Below are 27501 nucleotides of genomic sequence, written 5' to 3'. Positions count from 1 at the left end.
CCAAATGCTTAAAAGGCTTCATCTGCAGGCTGCATGATTAATAACTATGATGGAGTTTCATATCATAATTTTATATAGGTCTTCCTCTATCTTTTTTAGTTCATCTTCAATATTTCATTTCAACTGTACTCTGGCTGAATCTAGTGAACTAATGCGCAGAAACGTCTTCCTGGGAGAAGGTGATCAAGTGTAACATGGTCTTTATAACATAGGCCCCAAATAAAGAAGTATGAGACGTGATTTGGGAGAAATAAGGGTTTGCTTTTTTTTTTTCATATTTGTGGCATTCAAGTGAAACTCTAACTGCAAACTGGATGAGTTCTTTGGGCAACAATAAGTCTGGACATCTGTGGATGTTTAATATATAGGTTATGCTTAACTTTGTAAAAGTTCTAATATTAAAGAAATACAACAGTTTGATGAATGAAGTGTTTTAGTAAGCATAGCAGCTTCTCTTCAGAGATTCCGTGTTGTCCCACACGCTGATGCCAGCACATGGAGTCTTTCTTCATTGTCTCATTGGGGAAAGGAACAGGTCGGTTACTGAAACACCAGCATGCACGCCGTGGCAGATTTAAGCCATCGGACTTACTATGCATATTGGTTCCTGAACCAACAGAAGAGCCCTTGGGGATGACAGGCATGAGGGCGTGCTGAATGGCCACCTCCCACATCCTAGCCACATCTGCACCGATGCCGCTGGTGAAAACACTGTTGTTTGGTGGGGGGCTTGATGGGGTGACCACATTTTCCCCCACATAATAGACCACGTTCGCTGTAGTGATTTCAAAACAGTGGGGATTAGCTCCAGTGGGAATTAACACTGAAGGTTTCGCGGGTTCCAGGCATAAAATTTCTGATAAAGGAATTTCCTGCGGAAGACAGAAGATGGTGAATGTAGTTTCTCAAAAGCCTGTCAACTAGTAAATAAAATCCACATATAAGGTAGGGAATTAAAAACAGATGCAATTTGTGGGAAATATTTGACAACATATACAGCATAAAACTATTAAATAAAATCTATGCCATGTGAGAAAGGGAATTACAAAATTTACAGAAAATATTTTATAACAGAAACACATACATAAAATTTAATATTTTATAATGAGGTCTTACCATAATTTCCCAGAAATTTCAAGGTGTTTTTTGTTTGTTTTGTTTTTAAACAACGGTTATGTGGCACATGGGAGAGTCTAACGAAGGTATGTGGCAAATTGGACAATTTTTTTTAATGCATTTGGGTACTCATGGCTGTTGTTTATTTTAAATAATTCTTAGAGGCACTTCAGTCAAACATGTTTTGATTCAGTATGTGCGAACGTAATGTAGTTACACAGGTAAGTGAGTGTCCATGGATGAAAAGCACGGCAAGTTCTTCAGCTATGTGCGCTTGGGTCACGCTTACCCATTTTTTGAGACAGGGTCTCTCTAAACTCAGAGCTTACTGAAATTCCCATCTCTGTGCCCCCATATTAGGTTTAAAGACATTTGAACCATGACTTTTTTTTTTTTGTTGTTGTTGTTGTTTTTTGTGACCGCTGAGGAGATAACTCAGCTCCTCAGGCTTATGTGGCAAGTACTTTATGGAATGATTCATCTCTCCCAACCCCACAACTGTTTGTTTTAATGATCATTTAAGTATTGAAAATATTAGGTGTCAGACTATAGTCCAGAAAGCATAAAGTAACTAAAGCAATAACGTCCTTTTTTTCTATTTAAAATGTAATAATGCTTTAATCCCTATACTTGGGAGGCAGAGGCAGCCTCCTGTGAGCAGAGCAGATCTCTGTGAGTTCGAGGCCAACCTTGTCTACACAGTGAGTTCCAGGATAGGCTTCAAAGCTGCACAGAGAAACTCTGCCTTGAAAAACAAAAAATAAAAAAAAAAATAAAACAATGCAGTAATGCTTCCTTTTGTGTGGCAGCTGTGTAGGGTAGCATGACAAATCAAAGGAACCAATCTAGACAGCAAACTTCTATTATTTAATGTAAAAAGACAGATGTCTGCTGCTAAATCAATGAAGAAACAGTTCCTAGTAAGTGCTGGCAGTCGTGAGGAACTGTTCTACTTGTTAATCTCCAGTGATGTGCTAGGTTACCGAGGGTCTCAGAATTCACTCTTAGACAGTGGCTGTGATCATCTACTTGGCTAAAGTTCCCCACTTAGCTTCCCATCTATCTCCCTCTCCATCATTCTGCTCCTCACCATCTCCTGAGCCAGAAGCACACTGCAGGAAATGGTGAGATTCACAGAAGAATCAAGTGGTTACATCCGGATGCCTACAAAACTTCTGTAGCACAGAGGAGAAGATCTCCCTCAGAAGGAACCCGGGAATGGTCACACAGTTGGATGTGGACAACATCCATGATTCCCTTCACTCCCAGGAGGATGCAAGGAGGAACTTGAACAACACTGAAAGAAGCCAGCCTCACCTTGTAGTACCGGCTTCCTGTGTCGTTTTGAAAGAGCGTAATGCACTTGCTATCCAATCTCCAGTAATGCCTTTTCCGCTGAAATAGAAGTCATGAAACTTTAAGAATAAATGAGTTTTATAAAAACAAGGGCATTTTATCAGAGAGAACATGGATTCGATGATAAAATGGGTAAGGGCATTAGCCCAAAAGTCTCATAGTTTGACTCCAGAAACTGATGATTTAATGAACACAATGTGACTGGTTTCTGTACCTACCTTTTAGGTTGGGAATAGTAATAGAGACAATGGATTAGCATCCTGAGAAATACTTGGGGCTTCATGATATGTATAATAAAAGACAAGAAAATTTTTAACATTTTTTTTTCCTTAAAGAGCTAAAGGAGATGTTGTAGTTTACAACAAAGCAGGGATTAATAGGAGGTAGAATGTCTGTGTGTGCATATCTTTTAGAACGTGACAAGCCCTGTCCATTCAGCTAGGTGTTTTCACTTTTAATAGAACTCTGGATTCTACATCACTAAATACATTTCACTGGATGGAAAGTTTGACCTCGTGGTTCCAAGTTTAACAGAGGTAGAGAAATGCACTTGACCACGCCACATTCTCTTCAGTTGACCCCTGAACTCACGGCTTCAAGTTTTTGAGTCTGTTCTCTTACAGCACCTGGCCTACGCGGACAGGTACGAATCTGCCTCTTTTCAGAAACAAAGTCGCAACATTATTCTTGGTGTCTTTCTGCTGGGAAATATTATTTTATTTTGTTTTGCTTAGATTTGCTTTTCAAGACAGGGTTTCTCTCTAGCTTTGGAACCTGTTCTCGAACTAGCTCTTGTAGACCAGGCTGACCTCGAATTCAAAGAGATCCACCTGCCTCTGCCTCCCGAGTGCTGGGATTAAAGGTGTGTGTAACCACTGCCAGGCGAGGGGAATATTATTTTAAGGTGTGATGCTTTGGTTTATGCTGCATTTGTTTAAATCTGTGAAGCTGTGATCTTCGCCTGTCTTAACCATCTGATGGCCTAACTAAGAGCTGAACAGTCAATGGCAAGGTAGGAGAAGGATAGGTGGGGCTGGCAGGCAGAGAGGATAAATTGAGGGAGGAACCAGGAGGAGGAGCAAAAGAACAAGAATAGGAGGAGGATGGCAGAGACCAGCTGCCTAGCCAGCCACGAAGTAAGAAGAAAAGTAAGATATACAAGAGGAAGAAAAGGAAAAAGTCCAGAGATAACTGGTAGTTGTGATAATTTAAGACAAGCTGGCCAGAAGCAAGCCAAGCTAAAGCAAAATATTCATAATTAAGAACAAGCCTCTGTGTGTGATTTATTTGGGAGCTGAGTGGTGGGCCCCTCTAAAAGCCAAAAGAGCAAAATCATCACACAGCATCTTTCACAACCACTCATAGACCATATGAATATATTTCATATATTTATATATAAAAGAAGAAAAATATTCTTTAAATATTTTCCAATAAACACAAGAGGAAATTGACATTGTTCACTTGAGTCTTGAACTAAATATTCTCTCCCACAAGAAAATCTAAATTATAAATGACCAACTGAAGCACACAAGTCTCTTTATCTAAAGACAAGGTAGACATCCTATTGATGGGTAGAGATGAGAAACATAGAATTAAAGGCTCCCACCAAATGTCAATTAGTTAAATTCTGAACCATGGCTCAAGGGTGCTGTTTTCCACCCATATACACAACTTTATTATAGAGCTATTAGGAATCAACTTATAATGAGAGAAACAGACTACAGGGTTATCACACACCCACGTGGCTGATTTTTAAACAAAGAATTTAGGTCTTGAGAATATATAATAGTCAACAATGTTCTCCCCCACAATGAAGTTTCTTTTAAAAGTATAGACCACAGAAGGGTCTAGAAACTCTTTCATGGCTCTCCTAGAAATGACAGGTAGACATTCCACTTGTCTACAGAGCATTGTTTTTGCACTGTAATTGTATTTTACAGTTTTATTCTAACCCCATGACTTATTCACCTACATCAAAGACCCGGATAGCATGCGCTCTGCTGTGAGGACTACTCCCAAGAACTCATGTTCTCCAGTCCTCTGAGGCAGGAATGTCATACAAAGCACTTCTGTCTCCTTACCAGTGTGTCCTTGCTGGTGTAATGGACCATCCATCCTTCCTTCATCACTGTGCTGCTTCTCCGCTTGGTGTGCTTGACAGACTGCACCACCCGCATGAGGGGGATGTTGTTGCTTGTTGAAGGGCTTGAAACATCAAAATACGTTAGAGGGAAATATTTTCATATTCACACCTTCTTTTTGTGAATAAACGTTCATTTAAACTATTTCAAAGCAGAAGTCAACAAATGTACATCTCATTTTCAGTGAAATGTACTGTCAGGGATGAATGGTTTAGAAGTGAGTTCCTCAGGAGAGTGGCAGGTACTCAGATGTTCACTTTTTAACTCCCTAGGCAGAGTAAGAAGCACCTAGATTTTCGTACTTATCTAGATGGTGTTCTAATTTTTAGGAAAACAGTGGAGTTACTCTCAGTGTTTTGAAGCTTTAGTATTCAAAACCACAGAGGAAAGTTTATTGTATGTAGCAGGCATGATAATAGTAATTTATGGATTACATACTGTGGTATTATGTATTATAGTATTTCTGCATGAACTGTGTCTGAGTGATTTCTTAAAAATACTAGAACTTGTCATTTGAGTTGTCTTTTATGTAACTGGTATTCGTGGGATTATTCTCATCCTTCACCTTTTTTCTCTTCTAAGTGACTCTAACTCTTTCTGGATTTTTTTCTTCCCTCTCTCCTTCTTCATCTTTTTCTTTATTTCCCTCAAGTCCTCAGGCACTTGAAATGTATGTTCCTCAAAGTGAAGCCAGCTTTAAGGCTAATATTTTCACTACTCAAAGACGGCTTATTATTTCAGTAAATGGAAGATATGCAATATATCCCTGCACGATCATAGCTAATGTCAACGTGTTAAGTAATTTAACATTTGTAAAACGGATAGAAAAGTGTCAGTATGCTTTGTAATGTCAATTAGAGTGGAAAACTTTTCCTGAAAGGGGTCAGGTGATGAGGATCTCGGACATGGTTGATACAAACGGCATTAAGAGGCATGGTTACAATAAGATTCAATTACAAAGCAGGCAGTAGTTCCATTTGACCTGGTTTCAAAGGTTTTCTTCGACAGTACACAGCTCTTCAGAATTAAGTCAGGCATATCCCAAGCTTCTTTTATAGACTGAAATATCTAAGAGCCTTCAGGATCCAACCTCTTTGGGTTCTACTGGGTCTCTAACCTGATGGTCCTGTTGGAGTCCTCCTGGTCTGCATCTGGATCCTGCATCTCGGCACCATCACTCTGGCCCTCCGCCATAGCCATCTCGGCATCCTGGGCCATGGCCTCCTCGATGTCCTCCATAAGTCCGCTGTTCCGCTCACTGTCATTGTCATCACTTCCTTCTTCCATGACAACATCAGATTCTGCCCCAGGGCTAAGCAAATCTAGAAAATTGTGAGGACCCAACAAGATAAGTCTGAAATCTTGGAGCCAGTACTTAAGGGAAAGACTATCCTAACAACCCCCAAGCTGAGCCCTAGAAAGAATTTATCTATCTTTTTATATCCCTTTTCACCTTTATTCATAGTATATGAATAGATGGACAATAAACATACTTTCACAGCCTGATACTTGTTTCTCAGATCTACAAGGCAAAGGAAAAAAATAAAAAAAGAAATTCTATAAAATGAAACCTAGGAGTACAATTCTGGGAAGCCATGTCCAGGTATAATTGAACCAGGAAACTGGTAATATTTCATAGGACAGGCCTCCTGGGAGAAAGAAGCTCATGTGGGGGTGGGGTTCACATGAAAAAAGAGTTACCTATATCTAACTACTACTTCAGTTAGCTTCTTAAATCATATATCCCAATCAATTATAATTTTTAAATACCTAAAGTATTTGTTATTTGAATGTTAAATCCTGTCCATGTACAGTTGACGGCAATGGTAAAATTTTAATTACTTTACTAATGCAAATTACCCATTTTAAAATAAGAAAAACAGATCAATCAGAGGCTCTGAACAGCTATGCCTGGGGAATTTCCACTTCACCACATTGCTCTGACTATATAAGCAAATGCAATCTCCAGATCATCCTCCTCAAAAACTTTCCCATTTCCCCTGGGTTCTATTTATCAGGTCCAATTGAAAATCCCTGGGATTGAAGAGTCAATATCACAAGCCTCAGAAAGTGGGAAATTCGCCAAGCTTTCAATTTTGCCAGCTAACTTTGGACCTCTACGCTGGAAATCTGTGTGCATACAAATACTTTCCTTGATAGTGCTTCCCCCTTCGCTGCTCTTTGGCCCTTCAAGGTCTATTTCTTCCAGAGAAATGTAATCACGTATTCTTTAGCTTTTCATAAAACAAATATCTCTGTATATTCTGAGGTTCTATAACCAGGGGGCTTCGAAGTCTACTGGTGTAAAAATTAACAGAAACAGTTCATGGTCTTTGGAAAAAGGGAGCCTGGGATCCTAAGTCACATCACCATGTGATAACCCTTAGAAGAGCACCTAGGTGGTGAAGTGAATCAATGTAATCCATATCGTTGGATTATTCTCAAAAAATACTTCTATTGTAGGAAGAAAACCACTTTCTGAGAGCTAAGGTCTTCCTCTTTGGGATTCAGGCTCGCACTCAGGTATACACTGAAGCAGACATCTGGAGCTGTTTGCCTCTAGTCCAGTCTGTGATCGTGACCTTCATCAGCGGGTGGGGAAGGAGGTTAACTTGTGCCTCCATGCTTCAAGGAAGTGGGGCCACAGAAACTGAGAGGGAGCGCTGGTTTGTAGGTGTCCAACATGGTCTATGTTTCCAAGCAAACTAGGCTTAGGGAATGAAATAAGGGTGGGCAAGAAATGACAGGCATGCAAGGTTTTAACATGAATTATATGCTGTGTGAAGATTTATTATTATTATTATTATTATTATTATATAAAAATCTAATGGTCTGAAATGGATATTTCCATTTCAGAGAAGACCCTGGGCCATTATTTATTTGTGGATGAGTTACAAATATCTCCACTGAAAAACGAAAGAAAAAACACTGATAAATCATAAACACTACCTTCTGTGATTTGCATGAGACACACAACACGGCTATGAATTGTCCCCTACCTCCATTGATGGTCACTTCACCCAAGCAGTTGTTTGGGACTTTCGGTGCACAGCGTTTGTGGCAGTTGAATCTGCAATCTACTCATGAAGGTTTGAAAACAAAAAACAAAAAAAAAAAACAAAAAACAAAAAACAAAAAACCCAGAAAATTATTAGAGAAAATGTAGCACAAAATATCGTGACTTAAAAAGAAAGATGATTCATTTAAGGCATGACGGGTGCCAGGCGCCAGTGACTGGGGCCTAGGGGGTCCTCACCTTTGCACTGCAAGCCCTGCCGGAAAATGCCCTTGAGGAGCCTTTTGCAGAACTGGCACACGGTGGGCCGCGTGTAGGAGTGGATGACAAAGGTGTGTGGCACCTTCACCTTAGACATCAAAATCTTGTCAAGCTGAATTGGCCGGCCAATGTACGACTGCGAATTTGACCTCTTCTCGCGACCAATGAATGACTCTGACGGCGACTTTTGCTGGGGTTTGGGAAACGATAAATGGCGACAAGGTGTGATTTAACTGTATTTTTAAATTTCGTTCTATTTTGCTACTGAATTTGATCATTGATACGAAGTAATCTGAAATTAGATTTTTGTTGATCACTATAGCTCACGCCCACTGATGTCACATCTCTACAAGCTGAATGAAAGCCACACACTGGAGAGCAAAATATGTGAACCAGATTTCTAGGACTTTTAAATCACCTCTTTTTATTTTCCAAACATCGAAATATTAATTTGTTTACTTTTAACACAGAAATACAAAGCCGAAATAAAACAAGGAATGTTCCTTTACGCCATGTCTCTCTTCATACAGAACTTTCTAGATCACCATATGCACAGGGACAGAAGTGTGACCAGTTCAGAAAGGTAGAGGTGGAAATTCAATCTCCACACAGCATTTGCTCTAAGAGAAGCCTACAGTTTCTTTGGGTTCCCTTGAGGGAAAAAAATTAATATGATTTTAAATAATTCCTCAATTACATAAAAAGGCAAAGGGCTAAAGTTAGGCAATCCTTCTTATAATTAAGAAATGTAGCAACCAATGGGCTACATAAGGCACAGAAATACCGGTATTTGCTGTGATAATGACATGAGTGTGCTATGCTGAAGTGCATTAACTGAAAGGAACTACTACTTCAATTCCTTTGAACAGTTTCATGAACATGTGCTTGGAAATAGAATACATTTATTTGGAATAAAAGAAGAATGCAAATATTCCTTAGTAGCTATTGTAATTGAGTGTCTAGTTAGTTAAACTCCAGCTCTACATGAAGAAGCATTAGGTGCCTGAAAAGACGGTCCTAGTTGACACACCTAAGCTCACACACCTTAAATAATTCTTTTATGCTGAATACTGGATGAAGAGTGGAGCAAAAAAAATATTGTCCTTACTTGCTTTAAGAACCCCGTCTTTTTATCTTATCTGGCTAATTTCAAAATTGGAACAACTATCGACAAAATAGTTGTTAAATCCCGCCGGCATAAAATCTCCATGCATTTTCACCTCTGGCTAACCAAAATCTAAAGTCACTTATTACTCAGCAGGGGAATGAATGGCGACACACAAGCTGCAGCAAAACAAAATCTGACATGAGGTTTCTGTTTGGAATATCATGTCCACAGATACATTCATAATTAGAATTCAATGACAGAAAAGTAAATCCTTCCTGATGGCCAGAAAAAAGTATTCCCCTCTAGCTCATCTCTAGTCCGATGGCTACACAAACACAGTCCTCTCTATCAAGGACCCACAGTGACCACACTCCACTGGGATCCAAGTGGGACATTTATCCTCCTTCCTATCTTCAATTCCAGTCATACTTGACTTACCCTTCATCCAGCTGGAGCTTGCATATCTAAGTTCCCCCACACACAAAGTATCTAAATCCTTTTGGAACTCAACTCCTGATGCAGACCCAGGATCACAGCAGCTCTGCCCTTTCAGTATTTCCTTCTAGCCATTCTCCACTCCTCTGAGATTGCCCTCATGCAGAAGAGTCCTCTGCTACTAACCCCACAGCTATCATACTTGGTTGTAATTCAGTAACCTGGTTAGGACCTGGAGTGGAGAACAGCAACAAAAAACAGAACACCCATCCAATAAGGACAAGACATTTACACACACACACACACACACACACACACACACACACACACACCAGCAAATTCAAATGCCATAGCTCCAGACACACAGATCCTAGTACCAACACACACACACATGAACAACCAAGACTATGTGCTTCCAGAACCCAGAGACCCTATTGGGGAAGACCTGAGGAAAGCAATGTAGCTGAAGCACAAGATACAGGCTTCAAAATAGTAATTATAAATATGTCTAAGGACCTTAAAAAAGATATAAATAAATGAAGACCATGAAAACACAAACAGTTGAAATAAAATAATGAAAACAATTCAAGGCATGAAACTAGAAAACATAGACTTAAAGTAACTGGAAATGAAAAACTCCAGATGTCAAACTAAATCTCCAGAGAGAAGTCTCACCAACAGATTAGAGGACATGGAAGAAAGAATTTTAGATCCTGATGGTAAGGTAGAAGAAATGATAGGTCAGTAAAAGAAAACATAAAACATAAAAAACATAGGCACAAAATAGCTGTAAAATTTGAGACACTATGATATGAAAAGACCAAACCTATGAATACTAGAGATACAAAAGAAACACAAGTCAAAGACAGAAAAATAATTACAACAAAATCATAGAAAAAAGTTTCTCCAACATAAAGAAAGAGATTACCATAAAGGTATGATAGGTACATGGAACAACAAATAGACAGGATAAAAAAAGAAAATACCCACAATGCAGAATAACCAAAACACTAAATGTACGTAATAAACAAAGGACATTAAAAGCTTCAAAAGAAAAAGACCAACTCACATATAAATGCAGGCCCATTAGAAGAATATTTGGCTTTTTAGTAGAGACTGTGAAATCCAGAATGGTCCTGGATAAGTGGATTAGAACCTATAAAAAACCATAGATGCCAGCTAGCAAGAAAAACATCTCATGATAAACCAAATTTAAACAATTTATGTCCACTAATCTAGCAATACAGAAAACACTAGAAGGAAAGCTAACTACACCATGAGGACACTAGGAATAAATAATCTAAGAACAGTTAGTCAAAAGATATCAGGGGCCATCTAAGTAACAATAACAAAATAACAGGAATTAATAAATACTTCTCATTAATAACTCTCAATACAAATGGTCTCAATTCCCCAACAAAAAGACATAGACTAACAGATTGAATTATGAAGCAGGATCTATCTTTCTGCTTCATCCAAGAAGCTCACTTTACCATAAAGATGTACATCAATTCAGGGTAAGCAGTCAAAGCAACAATGGACCGAAGAAGTAAGCAAGTGTAGACATTTAAACACCTGACGAAAAAGAAACAAAATATAAAAACTTCAAAACAAAACTAATCAGAAGACATAGGAAAAAAAAAACACTACATACTCACTAAAATGAAAATATACCAAGAGGATATTAAGTTTATACACCAAACAAAAGATCACCCAAGATCATAAAAGAATGACTACTACAGCTAAAATGTGTGATACAGGTGACTTCAACACCTAACCCCAACCAATAAACAGGTGAACCAAACAAAAACTAAACTTAGAAACATAACAGGCATGTACACAAATACTGATGAAGTGAAGAATATGCTTTCTTTTCAGCAGCTCCAGTAACTCTGTCCAAAACTGACCATGTGTTAAGACACAAAGCAAGCCTTAATATATTTGATAAAATATATTATATATTATATGTATATGAAATGTATTTATATAATTTATAAATATATATATGAAATAATACCCTGTGCCCTATCTGATTACAACAGATTAGAGCTAAACTACAGAATGAAAATTGGGTCAAGACAAAAATCAAGAAGAAAATTAAAAGCTTTTAAAGTTGAACAAAAATGGCAATGTAACATACCAAAACCTATGGGCCAAAGTGAAAGTAGTTCAAAGAGACACCACTATAGCACCTACACTAAAAGGAAAAAAAAAATGAAAAATCTCATATTAGTAACTGAACAACCACACCTGAAAATCCTAGAAATCAAGAAAACACAATACCCCAAAAGAGTAGATAGGAAAAAATGACCAAGCTCTGAGCTGAAATCAATGAAATATAAGGAACAAAGAATACAAAAAAAATCATTGAAACAAAGAGTTGGTTCTTTGATAAAGCAAGCAAGAATGACAAAGTCTTAGCCAAATTAATGAAAAGGAGGGAAAAAAGTCTAAATTAATAAAATTAGAGAAAAACAGAGGGGCATTGCAATTGACTCTGAGAAAATTCAAAGAGTCATGAAGACATAATTTAAAAATCTATATTCTACTAAAATGGAAAACCTAAAAGAATAAGTAAATTGATCAACATATACAATTTTCCAAAGGTAAATCAAAATGAAGAATGTAAGTAGACCTATAACCACTACCAAAATAGAGACTGTAATTAAAAATTTTCCAACCTTTAATCCCAGAATTTAGGAGGCAGAGGCAGGCAGATCCCTATGAGTTTGAGGCGAGCCTATTCTACAAAATGAGTTACAGGACAACCAGGGCTGGTACACAGAGAAACCTTGTCTTGGAAAACCAATAACAACAACAACAACAACAATAATAATCTCCCAACCATAAACAACAAACAAATAAAAAAGCAGACAAACAAAAACAGCTCAAGTCAGATGGATTCATTTCAAAAGGATATTAGCAAAATACACTGTATGAGGAAATTTAAATAAAAATAAAAATATAAAGGTTAATTACTCTGAAAAGTTTTGCACAGATGTTGTGGGAGCTAAAAGAGATAGGCCAAATCTTATTGAAACAAGAATGACAAATTTATTCAACCAGTGACTTCAATGCTACTGAAGAACAGTTTATTGCACGGATTAATTCAATCCAGTGTATTTTATAACTGTGGTGTCACTGGGCAATTTTCAAGACTTCAGTACAATGAAAGGGACATTTTTTCCACAGCTGGAAAGTTTAAGAACAGAATAAAAGATGAGCTGATGTCCTACATCCTTAGCAGACTGATAAATAATCTCAAATGTGGATAATTCTAAAAGACTGTGCCCAAGTCACGCTGTGTTTATCATCCTTACTTTAAGCTGTCGAGGTCTGAGCTATGTTAAAGGACTGACATAACATGAGACTATCCCTAGAGCACAGAGTAACTTCACATGAACGAGCAAGAAGGGATGTTCTCATCTCATCCACAACTTTCTGCTCTTAAACTGGAAGAACTTGAATTATTCTCAAAAAGTCATATAATTTCTTACTTTCAAAAGAGATTCACTTAAGAAATTAGGTCAAAATATTAGAAATTTAGGGAAAAGAGACTGGCTGCCACTCTGGTCCAAAGGCTACATGTAAGTAGTCAGTGATGGGATTCACTGTGTCACATGACACAACAGAGCAGGGGGTCTGCCAGGTCACAGAAGCGATAGTCAGAAACTGACCTTAATTGATATAACACAGTGTACACGGGGAAAAAAATTACTCTGGAACATCATGGTATCTGAAATTTTAAAATCAAGTGGTGTCTCACCTAGATATATCTACATTTATCTTTTTTATACATAGTTTCAAATATAATTAATATTATCTAATATAACCTATATTCCTAAATGAAAAAGTAAGTTTCACAGTCTTGAATTAGAGTACATATGCATGGTATAATATATATGTATGCAGAACTGATATAATGATGGCAGAGGGGATTTGAAATCCCAATTTTTACCAGATAACTGGCACCTTAGAAAAAGGAGAATAGAGAATCTGTCTGAAGGCCAGTTTACAGTACTGTACTTAGCTTCTGGAACCCTACATACACACACCTGTGTGAGAGTGATGTCAGAAGGGAAATGTAAGAGCCAAGGCAAAGGGAAAGACAAGGTCGCTACCTGCTGATGTACTAAGGGCTCATATGGCCTTCATCTATTCTTCAATTGTACAACAAGGGCTTTACGAGGTAAGACTACATAAACCACAGAAGAGCAACAGATGACAACTCCGCAGCTCACGGGACAAGGCCGTTACCCTGTGACACACAGTATGAATCACATTGAGTCCAGGAAACAGCATTTCTGCATTCCTCTCAGTAACTGTTATTTGAAACAAAACTCTAATGATGATGTGGACAGAACATGAAATTAAACTTTTAAACATAGTATAGTCCATGGTTATAATTCTTCCATCCGAAGTCTGAGAAAGGATTGCTAAGTTCCAGGCCTAGGGGAGCTAATAAAATTCTGTTTTAAAACAAACAAACAAACAACAGTCTCATAATTTGAGAAATGTGCACAATAAGATACTCGACGTGACTGCAGCATTAAGCTGGCAATTGAGAGCCCTGATGCAGAAGGAGCTATTTTACGCCTAATGTGTTAGATACAGAATAAGGTCTCTTTAATTCCTTAACTTATTTCACTGTTTTTTATTATTCACATATTTAATTCAATAAATTATAGTACTCAAGAGTCTTAGATTACATTTCTTTCTCACATTAACTTTTGCATAGAGAAAGTTCCTCCATACCTACCAAAGAAATGAGGGTTTTTACGGGTTTACTTAGCTGGCCAATTTGTGTTTAGGTGGATTTCCATTGCTGCTTAAGGCCTAGTTTGGCTTCATGTATTTAGTGAACTTGGACAATCTGCACTATAATTTTTTCTTCATGGAACAAGAGGAATATTGAAAGGCTCTGGGAACAGAACAGCTGTATTTTGTTTTATTCTGTTTCATTAATATGTTCAGAGCAGAAACTGGCTCCAACTTCACAGAACTGATTTCAATTCCCTTCTCTATAATTACCAGAAGCTAATGCCAAAGAATGCACTTCAGAAAATTTACACTTTATATTCATCTTTGGGCTAGTGAGTAAAATTCCTTGTGTCAAATTTATATCAGGATCAATGTAGTCATCCAATAAGAGTGGGAGCACATGCATGAAATTACTTGATTTGGCAAACTCGATGATGAAAATCACGAAGTGCTGTTCCTAATCTCAGGGTATCACACCACACCATAGATAGGAAGAATATCAGAAAAGAACAATGGTGGAAGTTTAATCTTAAATCCAGAAATAAATACTAAATATAAGTAAGATAGAGTTTTTTTTTTTTTTTTTAAGTTCAGAAGTAACAACTCTCACTAACTGTTTTGCGTGAAATGACTACCCGCCATTGAAGTCTCTGCACTGGAGGCCTACTTAGAAAGAGAAAATATCCTGCTTTGACGGAGAAGGATTGGCTTTTCACTTGATACTTGATTACATTAATGACTTAGCAAGGTTGGCGCTATCCCAGTAAGTAATGCTCAGATTACATCATGGGCCTCCTAGTGCCAGTTCGTCTTTAAATATTTAATGGGGTTCAAACATTTTCTCAACACAGCATATTCCCTTTGAAATGAAACCTTCATTAGTTCATCTGGAAAACTGAGTGGAAAAGTTGCCTGGCCCTGGCTTTGTTTATTGCTACTCAAGTAAACATCAAATACAAGTCTTTATAAAAGATAAAAGCCACTTTACAGAAAAAAAAAAACACTGTTCAAACAAAACCCTACAGCACTCAAAAATGCTTCTATTTATTAAATAATATTCAATCCACATAGCCGATTATGACTAGTTTTGGGGGAAAACTCTCAAGGAGAAACAGACAAATGGAGAGGAGCATACAATGCAGACATTTCTTCACTGATCAAATGGATACCACAAAATGTAAAGTTTTACAAAAACAGTCTTCTGCATGTGCTTCCTGCAAGTATAATCTAAATAAGTTTAGATTTTCAAAGAGGACAGCCAGTCAAATAGTATTTCCAACCTCAACTACTCTATGCAACTTCCTGATTGTCCCATACATCTGATTTGGTAAGAAATCTGTTCAGGCCTCTGCTCTGAAAAATGAGGGTAGCAAGATTAAATATTTATAGGCAGTAATAAGGTGTGGGCCTTTATGAGATGTGATAAGGAATGATGAAGACTGCAATAATCTGGAGAACACGATGTCACTGTGAAAGAGAAGACTCAAATACTGCCCTCCCTTCTTCCCTTTCTTTTTCCTCCTTCCCTCCCTCCCTCCCTCTTTTCCTTCACTTTTATAACTTTTTTTTGTTTGATTTTGTTTTTTGTTTTTCTGAGACAGGGTTTTTCTGTAGCTCTGGAGCTTGTTCTGGAACTAGCTCTTGTAGACCAGGCTGGCCTTGAACTCACAAAGATCTGCCTGCCTCTGCCTCCCGAGTGCTGGTATTACAGGCGTGTGCCACCACCGCCAGGCCCATGTCTATAACTTTTATGCTAATTTCTTTTTGAGAAATGTATATATGTGTAGCTACTTGACTGTAGGTGTATCATATACATGTATGTATACACACCATAAAGGAGTATGAAATCCTTTGGAATCTGAAGTAGAAACTTGAAAGTGAGGTTGCATGTGGTTATGAGCAATCATGTGACTGTTGGGAACACAACCTGCATTGTTGCAAGAGCGTCCAGTGCTCTTAACAATTGTTCCATCTCTGTAGCTGTCCTTTTGGTTGTGTTAGGTAAGAAGGAAGTCCAGGTATATAAATTATAAAATAAGTAAATCTAGATGTTGACAATGTAGAGAGGAAAGTGAAGTGAAAGATGACGAAGATGGGTTGTGCCAGTTACCTCCTCTGGGGAATAAATCTGGTTCATTTAGAACTTTGAACAAGGTGATGATAGAAAAATCTTTGATAAAATACAAATAAATATGTGAAACATTGTAACTCCTTGTATTATCATCTCTACCAATTAGGCAAGAAAACTCACTCACAGAAGTTTATAAGTATTTGACTCAACTCACATAGATTTTAAGTGTGACAATGAACTCATGTAGTTTTATTTCACATACTGATCTTTCTCTCTTAACTTGTTTGTTCCCAAATTCTTTAGTTCTTTGCTAATAGGTCACAGAAATAACCTTATTTCCTTCTTATGAATGAATAAAGAAGGCACACGATACAATGAAAATAAACAAACGTCTTTCATACCAAAATGCAACTGATGTGGAAACGCCCTGAAGACTTATCTTTGACCTACATCAGGGATTTTCAATTATGTTGCTAGTGCTCAACAGAAGGAATCCGAGTCATGGATGTTTTCTGGAACACAATAGCTAGTTGATTCAGCAGCGTTCGCGTGGAAGAGCCATTCAGTCAGCGGCCTACTGTCTTATTAAGGTACAGTTTTGATTAAACAGTATGAATAATGATTCTACAAAACCACACCCAACTATGGAATTGGAAACAATTCATCCTTGACTCCATAAGTCTGAAGCTGTACAGACACTCCACAAAACCAGGCAGAATAGCCCAAGTCCCCCCCAAAGCCTTCAAGTAGGACTTGTTCTAATTACCAAGTGTCCTGGGGCCAAAACACCTGGAGGTCCAAAGAGACACTACTGGATATAGGAAGACTAGGAAAGAAACAATTCCTGTGCCTCTTTATTACCATTATGCACCTGTAACTGTCTCTATCTTTCTATCTACTCTTCCTTTCTCCCCCAGTATAGAGGTCTCTTCCTACTTGTCTTCAATTCCCTCACCATTTCTCTAAGGGGTCCCCGACTACTTCCTCATTTTCTACTTTTCTCTGGGTCACACCATTCTGTCTCCTGTTGAGTACTTGCTGAAGCCTGAAGACAACTGTTCTACCTGCCTAGTGTTTTTAAATTGTCAATAGAATAGAAGAAATTTTTAGGGAAGGACCTAGTCTGCCTTACTCTATTCAAATTGTACAGTTCTGGAATCCTGCTTCACTCAAGATTCCCATACAGAAAATGCCCATAGAGAAAGCTTCAATCAAGGGTAAGCTACATTTACACTGGAGGAGAAAGATCATTCAGAAAGTTGTTTCCCTGAAAGAACTATGTTTGCTGACAACAAATTGAGTCTTATTAGGTTTGGCTCTATCAACAAGTAAAAATATGTCAAGAACAACAAAGCCCTTCCTATCTATAGACTTTATAGCAGGTTCCCTGCTGAAGCTTTGACACACAGTTTTATGGTTATTTGGAAGTAACTAACCCCACCTGTACTTAGTGCTAGAAATACATGAGAAAACTCACAGCTTGGTTACTTTGTAAAGAAAGATGGAACAGCCATCTTTCCCCAGATATCACCCTTTACATAGAGATTAAGAGAGGTTTCCAGCACAGTCTTTGACTAAGGCAAATATGAAGCCACGAGAAATGAAGTTCACGTAAGAGCACGGGTGCTGTGTAGAAGTTAGGATGTTTGCTGAGTCTCAAGGTTTTTTAATTGTGTTCTGGTTCTATGTCCTTTGAACTTCATGCCAAAAGTGCCAGATAAATGAGTTTGAATTCTCAGCTGGATGTCCTAAATACATAGTATAAATAAAAGCTGATCAAAACCTTCTCTACCCGTTAAAAGGGTTATTACAGGGCAGGGGAAAAAAAACATACCCCCTGCTTAGTGGTGATGGATGCTGTGTTTTACAGCGGAGAATTCACTTCTTGATGTTTGCAGCCATTTATGAAAGCTTTCAAAGTAACGACACATAGAATACCCTTGGAAAACTATAAGGAGATCTAGATTTGCTGAGTGCTAAAGTAGTCTTGGAAGTTCCATTTGCTTTCTATTGCCTCACTCTTTTGAGTAAACAGAAGGCGAGGTCTTAAGTGACCCACCCTTTGCAGGAAAAGCATCAGAGCTGTGGAAGTGTTTCCACAAATTTCAGGTCCTGTTCTTTTAAATGTCAGTTACCAATAAATACCCTGTGAGCTGGGACCCTGAAAGGAAACATGATATAAGTAGGTTTTCCTTGAAAGTTAAACAGGAAAGCAATGCAAACTTAATGTGATGCATTCTAAATCTACAATTGTTTTTTAAGTGGCAGAGGGGAACATTTCCACTTTGAAAGAAAATGAATGCAGGCCTACAACTTCTGCTACGGAACTTTAAATGTCAGGCTGAATTGACGTATAGAAAGTGATGGGGGTGGAGTGGATGACTATCCAAGGAAAATCAAGGACATCAATTTAGGGGCATTTAGTCTTGTAATTGAGTAATTAACTCTACATGAACAGTCAGAGGTCTAGACTGAGTTTATGTTGATACCAAGAAGGAGCTGAGACAAAGACTTCAAAGACTCCTATCTTCCTCTAACAATCAGCTATAGAGACACTTGTGCAGCCTTTCCCAGCCCCTAGCCCATGCTAATTAATGCCACACTGCAGTGCTAGTGCGCCTGTGTGAGTGTGTGTTTGTGCATGTTTCACTTCCACAATGACGTAATAAGACAAGATGAGATTTTTTAAAAAGGGGCTTTTCCTTTCACCTATGTGCTTCTACTCTCCCAAGAACTGAGTTTTGAAAATATAAGAAAGCACTAACTAGCTATCAGTGAAACGGCATGGCCATAGGAAAACATAGAAATAGATTATAATCCTAATTTGGGCTCTTTATAGAAAGCGACACTTTAGATCATAACTTCTGGATATTGTCTTATTTTATGTTCCACAAGTTAACCTGAAAAGGAAACCCTTTTCCTGAGAAAAGAAGGCAAGTTGGTTAACTTAGACCAAGTGACTTCATATCTAAAAGTTTGTCTAAGAATCATGGAAGGCAGCTAAATACTTTTGAGTGGACAAATATTAAATATAATATATGAATGGCCTTGTTTATGTGTTGACTTATTGTGAATGTATGGCACACAGGTGTCATGGTACCTGTGTGGAGGTCAGAGGACCGCAAGAAGGAGCACCCCTCTCCACTAGGTGAGTCTCAGAGGTTGAACTCAGGTTGTGGGCTTGGTGGTGAATACCATTACCAGCTGAGCTAACACTCTGCAACTGAAAACACAAATATTTTTAAATTAGAAAGTCATAGGAGATCCATTTCTAACTTTCCATTCCTTTCTTCCCTCATACTTACTTTCATAGCAGACTTTTCATATTTTCCTGGGTATAGGAATTCCCCATGACACACAGCTCCTACATACAGCACGAGTGTTCTTTATTTCAGCTAAGAAATCAGTAGCTACCAGGGGCCAGGAAAGAAAAGGTTATCGACTTGGCCATGCCTGGCAGGATGAAGGTGGGAGAGAGAAAATGTCTACTGTTGTGTCTTGGGGAGCTTTCCAGAGGCCATAAAGCATTGCCTGGAGGATTATTGGGGCCATCAGAGCCTTTGTTCAAGATCTAACTGTTCCTAAAACCTAACAAAGTATGGACAAGCAAAGCATGATGTCCCCTTACAAATGAGTTTCCTGAAATTCTGCCCAACAATGATTGCATTTATAAATAGGCTTCTTAATGTTTCTATCCAGAACATAAATTAATTATGTAGATGTTACACACAGGTTCCATTGAATCACATCATGCTACAATATACTGAGCCTTATCACGTTAATTTACTGCAGGGCTCCTTCCCCATGGATACATCACTCTTCATCTAGGCTTTGGTGGTTGGGAAGTAGATAAATAAATTAACTCTGCACACGGCTCTTCACTTAAAGTGCACACTGCCCTGGTTTGTGTTTGCTCACTTAGACAGCAATCAAGAGAAGCCTTGTGACACCTGGCAGAGTACTACAGGGCAGCCACGGTGCATTTATAAGTGGAAAATGACTTTAATTTAGATGAGTCACCAGGATTCCTGGAACTCCAGAACATAAGAGTACCAAGTACGTGCCTCTAGATAGATACTGGCCATGTTGAAAAACTCCCTGGAAATTTCTATGAAACTATCCAGCCAAGACTCTCTTGCCTTCATTATATGTGAGTCAGAAAACTTTATGAAAATGACAAGCTTATGGCAAATTGTTATTTAAAAAATAGTTGTGCTCTGTAAGAAGTTAAACCAAATGTAGTTTAAATTTCACAAAAACTAAAGTTTGAGGATATAAAACAGTCAGACAAAAGACAACCTTTTAGAATGAGCTCTGTATTTCGTACAGTTTCTCTAAGGTAGTCTGAATGTTAAAAAGAAACAAAAAGCTTTGGATTAGGAGAATTCAATTTCGGTGAAAGTAAGTTTTCATAGAGGCTGTCAACCTCAGAACTGTACTAACAGATGCCCTTCAAAGATATTGGAAGCATTTAAAACAACTTTGATTAAACTTTTTAAAAAATACATCTATTTTTATTTTTATTTTCTTTTGTTTCTTGTTTTCTAATTTTTGTCTTTCACATTATATTGTGTCTACAGAGGTTACCTACTACTTCAATTCTTTGTTTTCAACCTTGGCTTCCCATCCTTTATTGCAAGAAACAATCACTCCACTCTCCTAAATCATTTAGAATGTCTGTTCACATTAATATAATTTCAAAAGGCTCTGGATTCTATAAAACTGAAGAAGAATACATGTTTTCCATGTTGAAGAAGTAATCATACTGTAGCCTACAACACATATAATTATTTATTAAAAAGAAAATTGAAAAACCAGTGTGAGAGAAAGCACATGCAAAATTCCAGAATAGTCTTTCATTTTAGACTGATAGACAAAGGTAGCTGCTTAAGATAGGAAGACTGTTGGTGGCAATTAGCAAGTCAATAGCAAACAGGAAAGGGACAAACACCAAAAGGAGGAAGGATGGCTAATGCATGCATGCAGCATTGTTTCTCTTTACCAGTGAAGAAATAACTCTTAGATACAGTAGGTTCTTTCTCAAACCATCAAAATAGGAGGAACAAAATTTTAAAAGCCATTCATAAAACCTATTTTTGTAAAGTATGAGAAAAAAACTATTAAACACTATTAATTAGTAGAATTTTAAATGTAAGCCTCTACCATTTTCTTTCAAATAACAAATATATAACACAGTTGGTTTCTAGGAATCCAACAAAAATAATTCTTTCAACAAATTCTTACTGAGATCCAACAAATATTTTATGAGCCTAGAAGAAAATATATATGCAGATGCTTTCTCCAACAACAGTTACCACTAATATAATGGATGGAAGTTCCACACAAGGCAGATAAATTATCTTATGTGGATACATTGACCAGGACATACTGAAAATAGAAAAGTCATCAAGTGTCTAATTCTTCTACACACACAATTATTGGCAAAATACATTTCAGAAAAAAAAAACTTGTCAAATTCCATGTATCCTTATCTTTGTAGACATTAATGAAGATAAAATTGGTTATGACTTTGAAAAATTGAGTACAAACGAAGTTCTGGAAAAAATAGACTGCAGAAAGTTTATCTTATTTCCTGCAGGAGCTGGTCTTTGAAGAAGGCCTGGTTGCCTTTAATAGCTACAAGTTCCACAAAAGCCAAAATTTCTCTTCGTTCTTCACATCCAGTTCTTGAATGGAAAGAGTGAGGAGTGAATATGTTCCCTGCTTCTTTTGATTTTCATGACCTAAGGATGACTCAAAGGAAAATGTATGCCAGAAAACTCTATCTAGGGACATTCAAGAAAATAAATTACAAGAAAATAAGAAAAAAAAATACACATTGATTTTACACTGGGCTTTTCTACATAGGGTCCTTTTCAGCAAAGATGGTTTTCCAAACAGGAATTTAGCACCAGTGAAACAAATTTTTTAATCTTGTTTCTTCTGCACACAAACTCTTTACTTGTCAGTTTCCTATAACCTGGAATGTGTTCTGGTGGGTGGGTTCACGTTGGTATCTTCTGCTAGAGTAGCCACAAGTTTATCTGAGCATGGAAACTAATAATGACACTCGAAACTTAGAGATTCTGGAGAGACAACAGTGGTGGATCAACTTCCAATGGCCATGGGGCCAAAGAAAGGGGAAATAAATACTAGCAAGTCAGTTGGCTGGAGAACATGACTGTAGGTTCTGCCATTATTCTTTCATAAAAGTGCTAGTAATTATTTAGGACAGATAAAAAGTCAATTTCAGAGTTTTTAGTTTATACTTTTTTTGGAGGAAATTTGTTCCACATCCATACACAATTTCTGCCTGGATTGAAAGCTTAATATTTCTGCTCCCATGTTACCTGTTAGAAAAGGACTAATAGTTTGTGATAATACACATTGTTAAAGAACATGTTCTATGAAAATATCCAAGTTAAGAACTAGAAGAGGTCAGATTCATTTTCAGGCACTCCTGGGTCTCAACCCTATGGTCTCAAGCCAAAGCAGGAATTGAGAGACTGTGTCCTCACTTTTCCTGGTTCTACAGTATCTGGAATAAGAACACAGATTTCTGGGGTTCAGAGCTTTCAGTTCACAGAGCACCACAAAACTTGTCTTTTCATTTTCATTGACAAGACACCCATGTTAGTAAATCAAACATTTAGAAGCAAACTTTGACCTGAGAAATCAGCGGTTATTATTTTAATGACTAGGTCAATCTCTGTCACTTGGAGGATTATGGGAATTCAAACATTGAAAATAAGAAACAACAAAAGCAGTTGTACCCCAGGGCTCTGCATTCAATGGACTGAACTCTCATGCAAACTCTAACCTTTAACCATGAATGCCAACTACAGACTATTACAAGGTGGGGTTGAAGACCAGGTTACAGCATATTCTTAATGCCAGACAGTTTATTACCTACCTCAAAGCCAGGGCTCACAGGAGACTGAAACATGAAGTTGAAAGAGCAAAGGGCAGGCAAAGGAGGAGAATAAAAGGAGAAAAAGACAGAAAAACAAAGTTACTAGCGAAAAGCAGTGCGGACTAGTCAATGGTATTTCACATAGGCACACGTGCCATCAGACAAAACCAAACTGCTACATCAGTCAGCTTTGTGGACACAACAAAGTCCCTACTAGAAAATACTTTTAAAGTTTAAATGAAACAGGAGCCACTAAGTCACAGATGCAAAACATTTTGAGATTACGAGTAGTTGTTTAAAAAAAAAAAAATCTATGGTCTTAGTGATGAAGGGTGGCTCTTGTACCTTGTTGAAAACAAATTAGAGTCAAAATGAAGTATTTTTGACCTTTAAGTAAAAGATTAGGTTTTCTTCACAATAATTCTTGATCTTAATGTGAGATGGAGTAAAAGGTCATTAGAGTAATCAAATGTTGCATAGCTGTTATTTGCCCGCAGGTGAGAGTGAGCTGAAACGTACTTACTATCTGTTTTGGGATGGCAAACAAGGGATGGCCAGAGGTAAGAGGTTTAGGAAGACAAATACAGGGCCCAGAGAAACGGCTTGGTAGGTCAGAGCAATGGCTGCCCCTCCAGAGAATAAGGTCCTGTTTCCAGCATCCACATGGTGGCTCACTACTGTCTGTAAATATAGTTTCAGGGCAGCGAATGCCTATTTCTGACCTCTCTTGACACTGGGTGTGCAAGTGATGCCCAGATACACATTCAAGCAAAACACCCCCACACATAAAACTTTAAAAATTATTTTAAAAAGGAAGGTAAATGTCTCACGACTAATAAAAACTCATAGACAGAAATTGGAGTTCAACCTGAAGGTCAGAGAAGCAAAGCAGTCAGCCACTGACTCTTATGTCTACCTCAGCCAGATATGGCGATCCCGCCTCCAGGAATCTCAGAACCAGACTGTGTCTGAGAGCTGTCTCCTCCCTTCATATATTCCTCTCTGGAGCTAGGATTAAAGGCTTGCAACACTACTGCCTTGTTTCTATGGCTAACTAGTGTGGCTACTGGGATTAAAGGTGTGTGTCCCCACCGCCTGATAAGTCTATATGGCTGATCAGTGAGGTTGTTTTACTCCTTAACCTTCAAGCAAGGTTTATTTATCAAAATACAAATGAAATATCACTATAGGCAAATATATTATGTTGTATTCTTTGGCTCATTTCTTGATTTCTGATCTCACTCTAAATTAAAATACCATTTGAAAGTAAAAAAGTATATTTTAGTATTAAATGAAAAGTTTCAATGTAAAATATAATAAATAAATTCTTTTTCATCTTTCCATTTTAAAACAAGGGGAAATATGTAGGCAGTTTTTCTATTTGATAACTAGAAATCAAAACAAAAATGAACTCCGGTTGAAACATTAAAAACCGTATAACTATACTCTGATGTTTGTGATTTTCTTCCTACTTGTTAAATAAATTACCGTACATTCAGAAAAATCTTATTACTTGTTTTTGAAAACTCTGTCTCTTGATTTGCAATATGCTGCCATTGACTCAGGGACATTGGGAGCTTTGTACAATTAGAGGGAGGTTTTACCAAAACAACTCGGCAGCCAGTACTATCTGTGCAGTGTGTGTGCTGATGAAAATTACCTGGAAATTCAGAGACAACAGCTTCTCATTGGAACATAGACCCAAATGTGGCTTTTGTGGGAAAAAAATATGATTTTGTCTATAGGTACTATTATGAGACAGAAAAAAAATACCAAGTCTCTCAATTTCCCAAACAAGACAGTAGCCTAGTCAACTATGTATGTGGCATCTAAACATCACAGTTTTCCTTTAAATATTGGTCCTGCAGACTTCTCAGTCTGGTCTTTCACCAGAATTCATCCTTCAGATTATAGTGTGTAAAGATGAACTAGGCAATATGCACTAACCAAATAATTTATAATTTCCCAAAGATTACTTTTCTCATAAGATACTCGGGGGTTTTATGAGGGTGAAAAGGGAATTCTGTATTGACTTAGTTTGAGAACACTGACTTCATTATTGCAAGATTCAGTTGGCTATTAATTATGCTTAGTAATTATCATAATTTCCACTACATGGATGCACCAAGAGGCACTTAACAATTTTATCTGATCAAGATTGGCTTATTATCATCTTTTTGCATGTGCTTGTGTGTGATGTGTATGCATGTTCATGTATGCCTGGGCATCTCTGTGTGTGTGCGTATGTGTGTGTGTGTCTGTGTGTGCGCGTGTGTGCGCGCGCATCCGTGTATGAATATGTGCATGAATGTATATGAATGTACAAGAATATGTGTATGCATTCATACAGAGGCCAGATATTGACTTTGGGGATCTTTTTTGATTATTTTCCACTTTATACTTTGAGGCAGGTTCTGTCACTTGAACTCACATCTTAAATATACTCTCTTTCTCCTGAGCAATGGGATTACAGGTGGTCAATTAGGCCCAACTAGCTTTCATGAGTAGCCTGAGGATCTCAGTTCTAATCCTCACATATGTGCTATAAGTGCTCTATCCACTGAGTCATCTCTCCAGTCTTGTTTCCAGAAATTCTGTTAAATAATTGTTTACTTAGGAAAACACCAGAAAATATATAGGCAACACTGTTCTTTTATCTTGTTGATTTAGCATCATCACACATTTCTATAAATCACCAAGCAAAAGATCCATTATTAATTACAGTACACATTCTATATGTATTCATTGTGGTGTAACAGCTTTTCTTCTGTCTTGGCTTGGTTTAAAGAAAGATCATATAATTTATAATTTTGTGTCTTTGGCAAAAGCTACTATATTGAATAGATATAGAGACCAGATAGCCTTGTCTTGTTCCACATTTTAGTGGAATTGCTTTGAGTTTCTCTCCATTTAATTCTTATTTTTGCTATAAGCTTGTTGTAGATTGTCTTTATTATGTTATGGCCCTTGTATCCATGATCTCCCCAAGACTTTTTATCATGAAGAGTATTGGATTTCATCAAAGGCTTTTAGAACATCTAATGAAATGATGAGTGTGTGTGTGTGTGTGTGTGTGTGTGTGTCTTCTTTCAGTTTGTTTTTATGGTGAATTACTTTGACAGATACTCATGTGTTGAACCATTCCTGCATCTCTGGAATGAAACCGACTTGATCATGGTAGATGATCTTTCCTATGTGTTCTTGGGTTCGGTTTGTGAGTATTTTTCATTAATGTTCATGAGCAAGACTCATCTGTAATTCTCCTTCTTTGTTGAATCTTTGTGTGGTTTGTGTATGAGGGTGACTATGGCCTCATAAAATAAAAACGACAATACTCCTGTTTCTATTTTGTGAAGTAATTTAAGGAGTATTGGCATTACCTCTTTTTTGAAAGTCTGGTAGAATTCTGTCCTAAAACTATCTGACACTGGATATTTTTTTTGGTTTGAAGACTTTTAATGACTGCTTCTATTTCCTTAGGGTTTATACATCTGTTTAAATTGTTTATTGATATTGACTTAACTTTGGTAAGTGGGACACTTTCCTCCTATCGGGTTGCCTTGTCCAGGCTTGATATGAGGGTCTGTGTCTAGTCTTATTGTACCTTGTTAGACCATGTTCACTGAATATCCCTAAGAGTGGATCTGGGGGATAGGGGAGTTGAAAAGACTGGGGGGAGTGGAGGGAGGAGAAACTGAGGTTGAGATGTAATGTATGAGAGAAGAAAATATTTTAAAAAGGCTACTACAAAAAATAATGTCAATCACATAAATAAATGTCATGAATTTCAGCATGCCGTGGCACATTAGTTTTAATATTTCACTTAAACAATGTATTCCTTGTTGATAATTAATGGAAGTTTTCTAACGATATTTCTAAACCTATCATAATTGAAAGAAAGGAATCTCAGAATTTAATCAATAATCATTCTGATATAACATTTGATCCTTTCTTCACATTACCGTTGATAAAATCTTCAACAACTTTGCATAGTTATAATAGTATACTTTTAGATCAGTGGCTCTCAACCTGTTTGTAGTGATCCCTTATCACAGGGGTTGCATATCAGACATCCTGCATAGCAAATATTTACAGTATGATTTACCACAATAGCAAAATTATAGTTAAGAAATAGCAATGAAAATAATTTTATGGTTGGGGTCACCACAACATGAGCAACTGTGTTAGAGTTTCACAGCATCAGGAAGGCTGAGAACCACTGTTTTAGAGCATTTTAAAGTTGCAATTCATAAGAAATAATGAGTATAAAGTTTTAAAAAGTATTAAGTCTTGATGAGATTATACACACACACACACACACAC

General features: G+C 37.4%; 1 protein-coding gene across 3 annotated transcripts in view; it reads right to left on the bottom strand.

The window, feature by feature from the left end:
* Prkd1 (protein kinase D1) overlaps positions 1 to 27501 on the bottom strand; it is a 394421-nt gene that overhangs the window by 46444 nt on the left and 320476 nt on the right. For 2 of the 3 annotated variants that reach the window (XM_041658222.1, XM_041658220.1), the window contains exons 5-11: positions 23179 to 23202; positions 7870 to 8080; positions 7613 to 7690; positions 5731 to 5935; positions 4554 to 4677; positions 2434 to 2511; positions 593 to 872 (exon numbers count right to left, since the gene is read on the bottom strand). In XM_041658222.1, coding sequence (XP_041514156.1) covers positions 593 to 872; positions 2434 to 2511; positions 4554 to 4677; positions 5731 to 5935; positions 7613 to 7690; positions 7870 to 8080; positions 23179 to 23202 — 1000 coding nt within the window. The remainder of the gene's footprint in view (positions 1 to 592; positions 873 to 2433; positions 2512 to 4553; positions 4678 to 5730; positions 5936 to 7612; positions 7691 to 7869; positions 8081 to 23178; positions 23203 to 27501) is intronic. The other variant, XM_041658221.1, reaches the window with a different exon arrangement.

The sequence above is a fragment of the Microtus oregoni genome, unplaced genomic scaffold (genome assembly GCF_018167655.1).
Source record: "Microtus oregoni isolate MIOR12 unplaced genomic scaffold, Mior012 000009F_ref0000495, whole genome shotgun sequence".
Taxonomy (NCBI): domain Eukaryota; kingdom Metazoa; phylum Chordata; class Mammalia; order Rodentia; family Cricetidae; genus Microtus; species Microtus oregoni.
The sequence above is the reverse complement of the archived record's forward strand: the minus strand, read 5'-3'. Positions and strand labels throughout refer to the sequence as shown.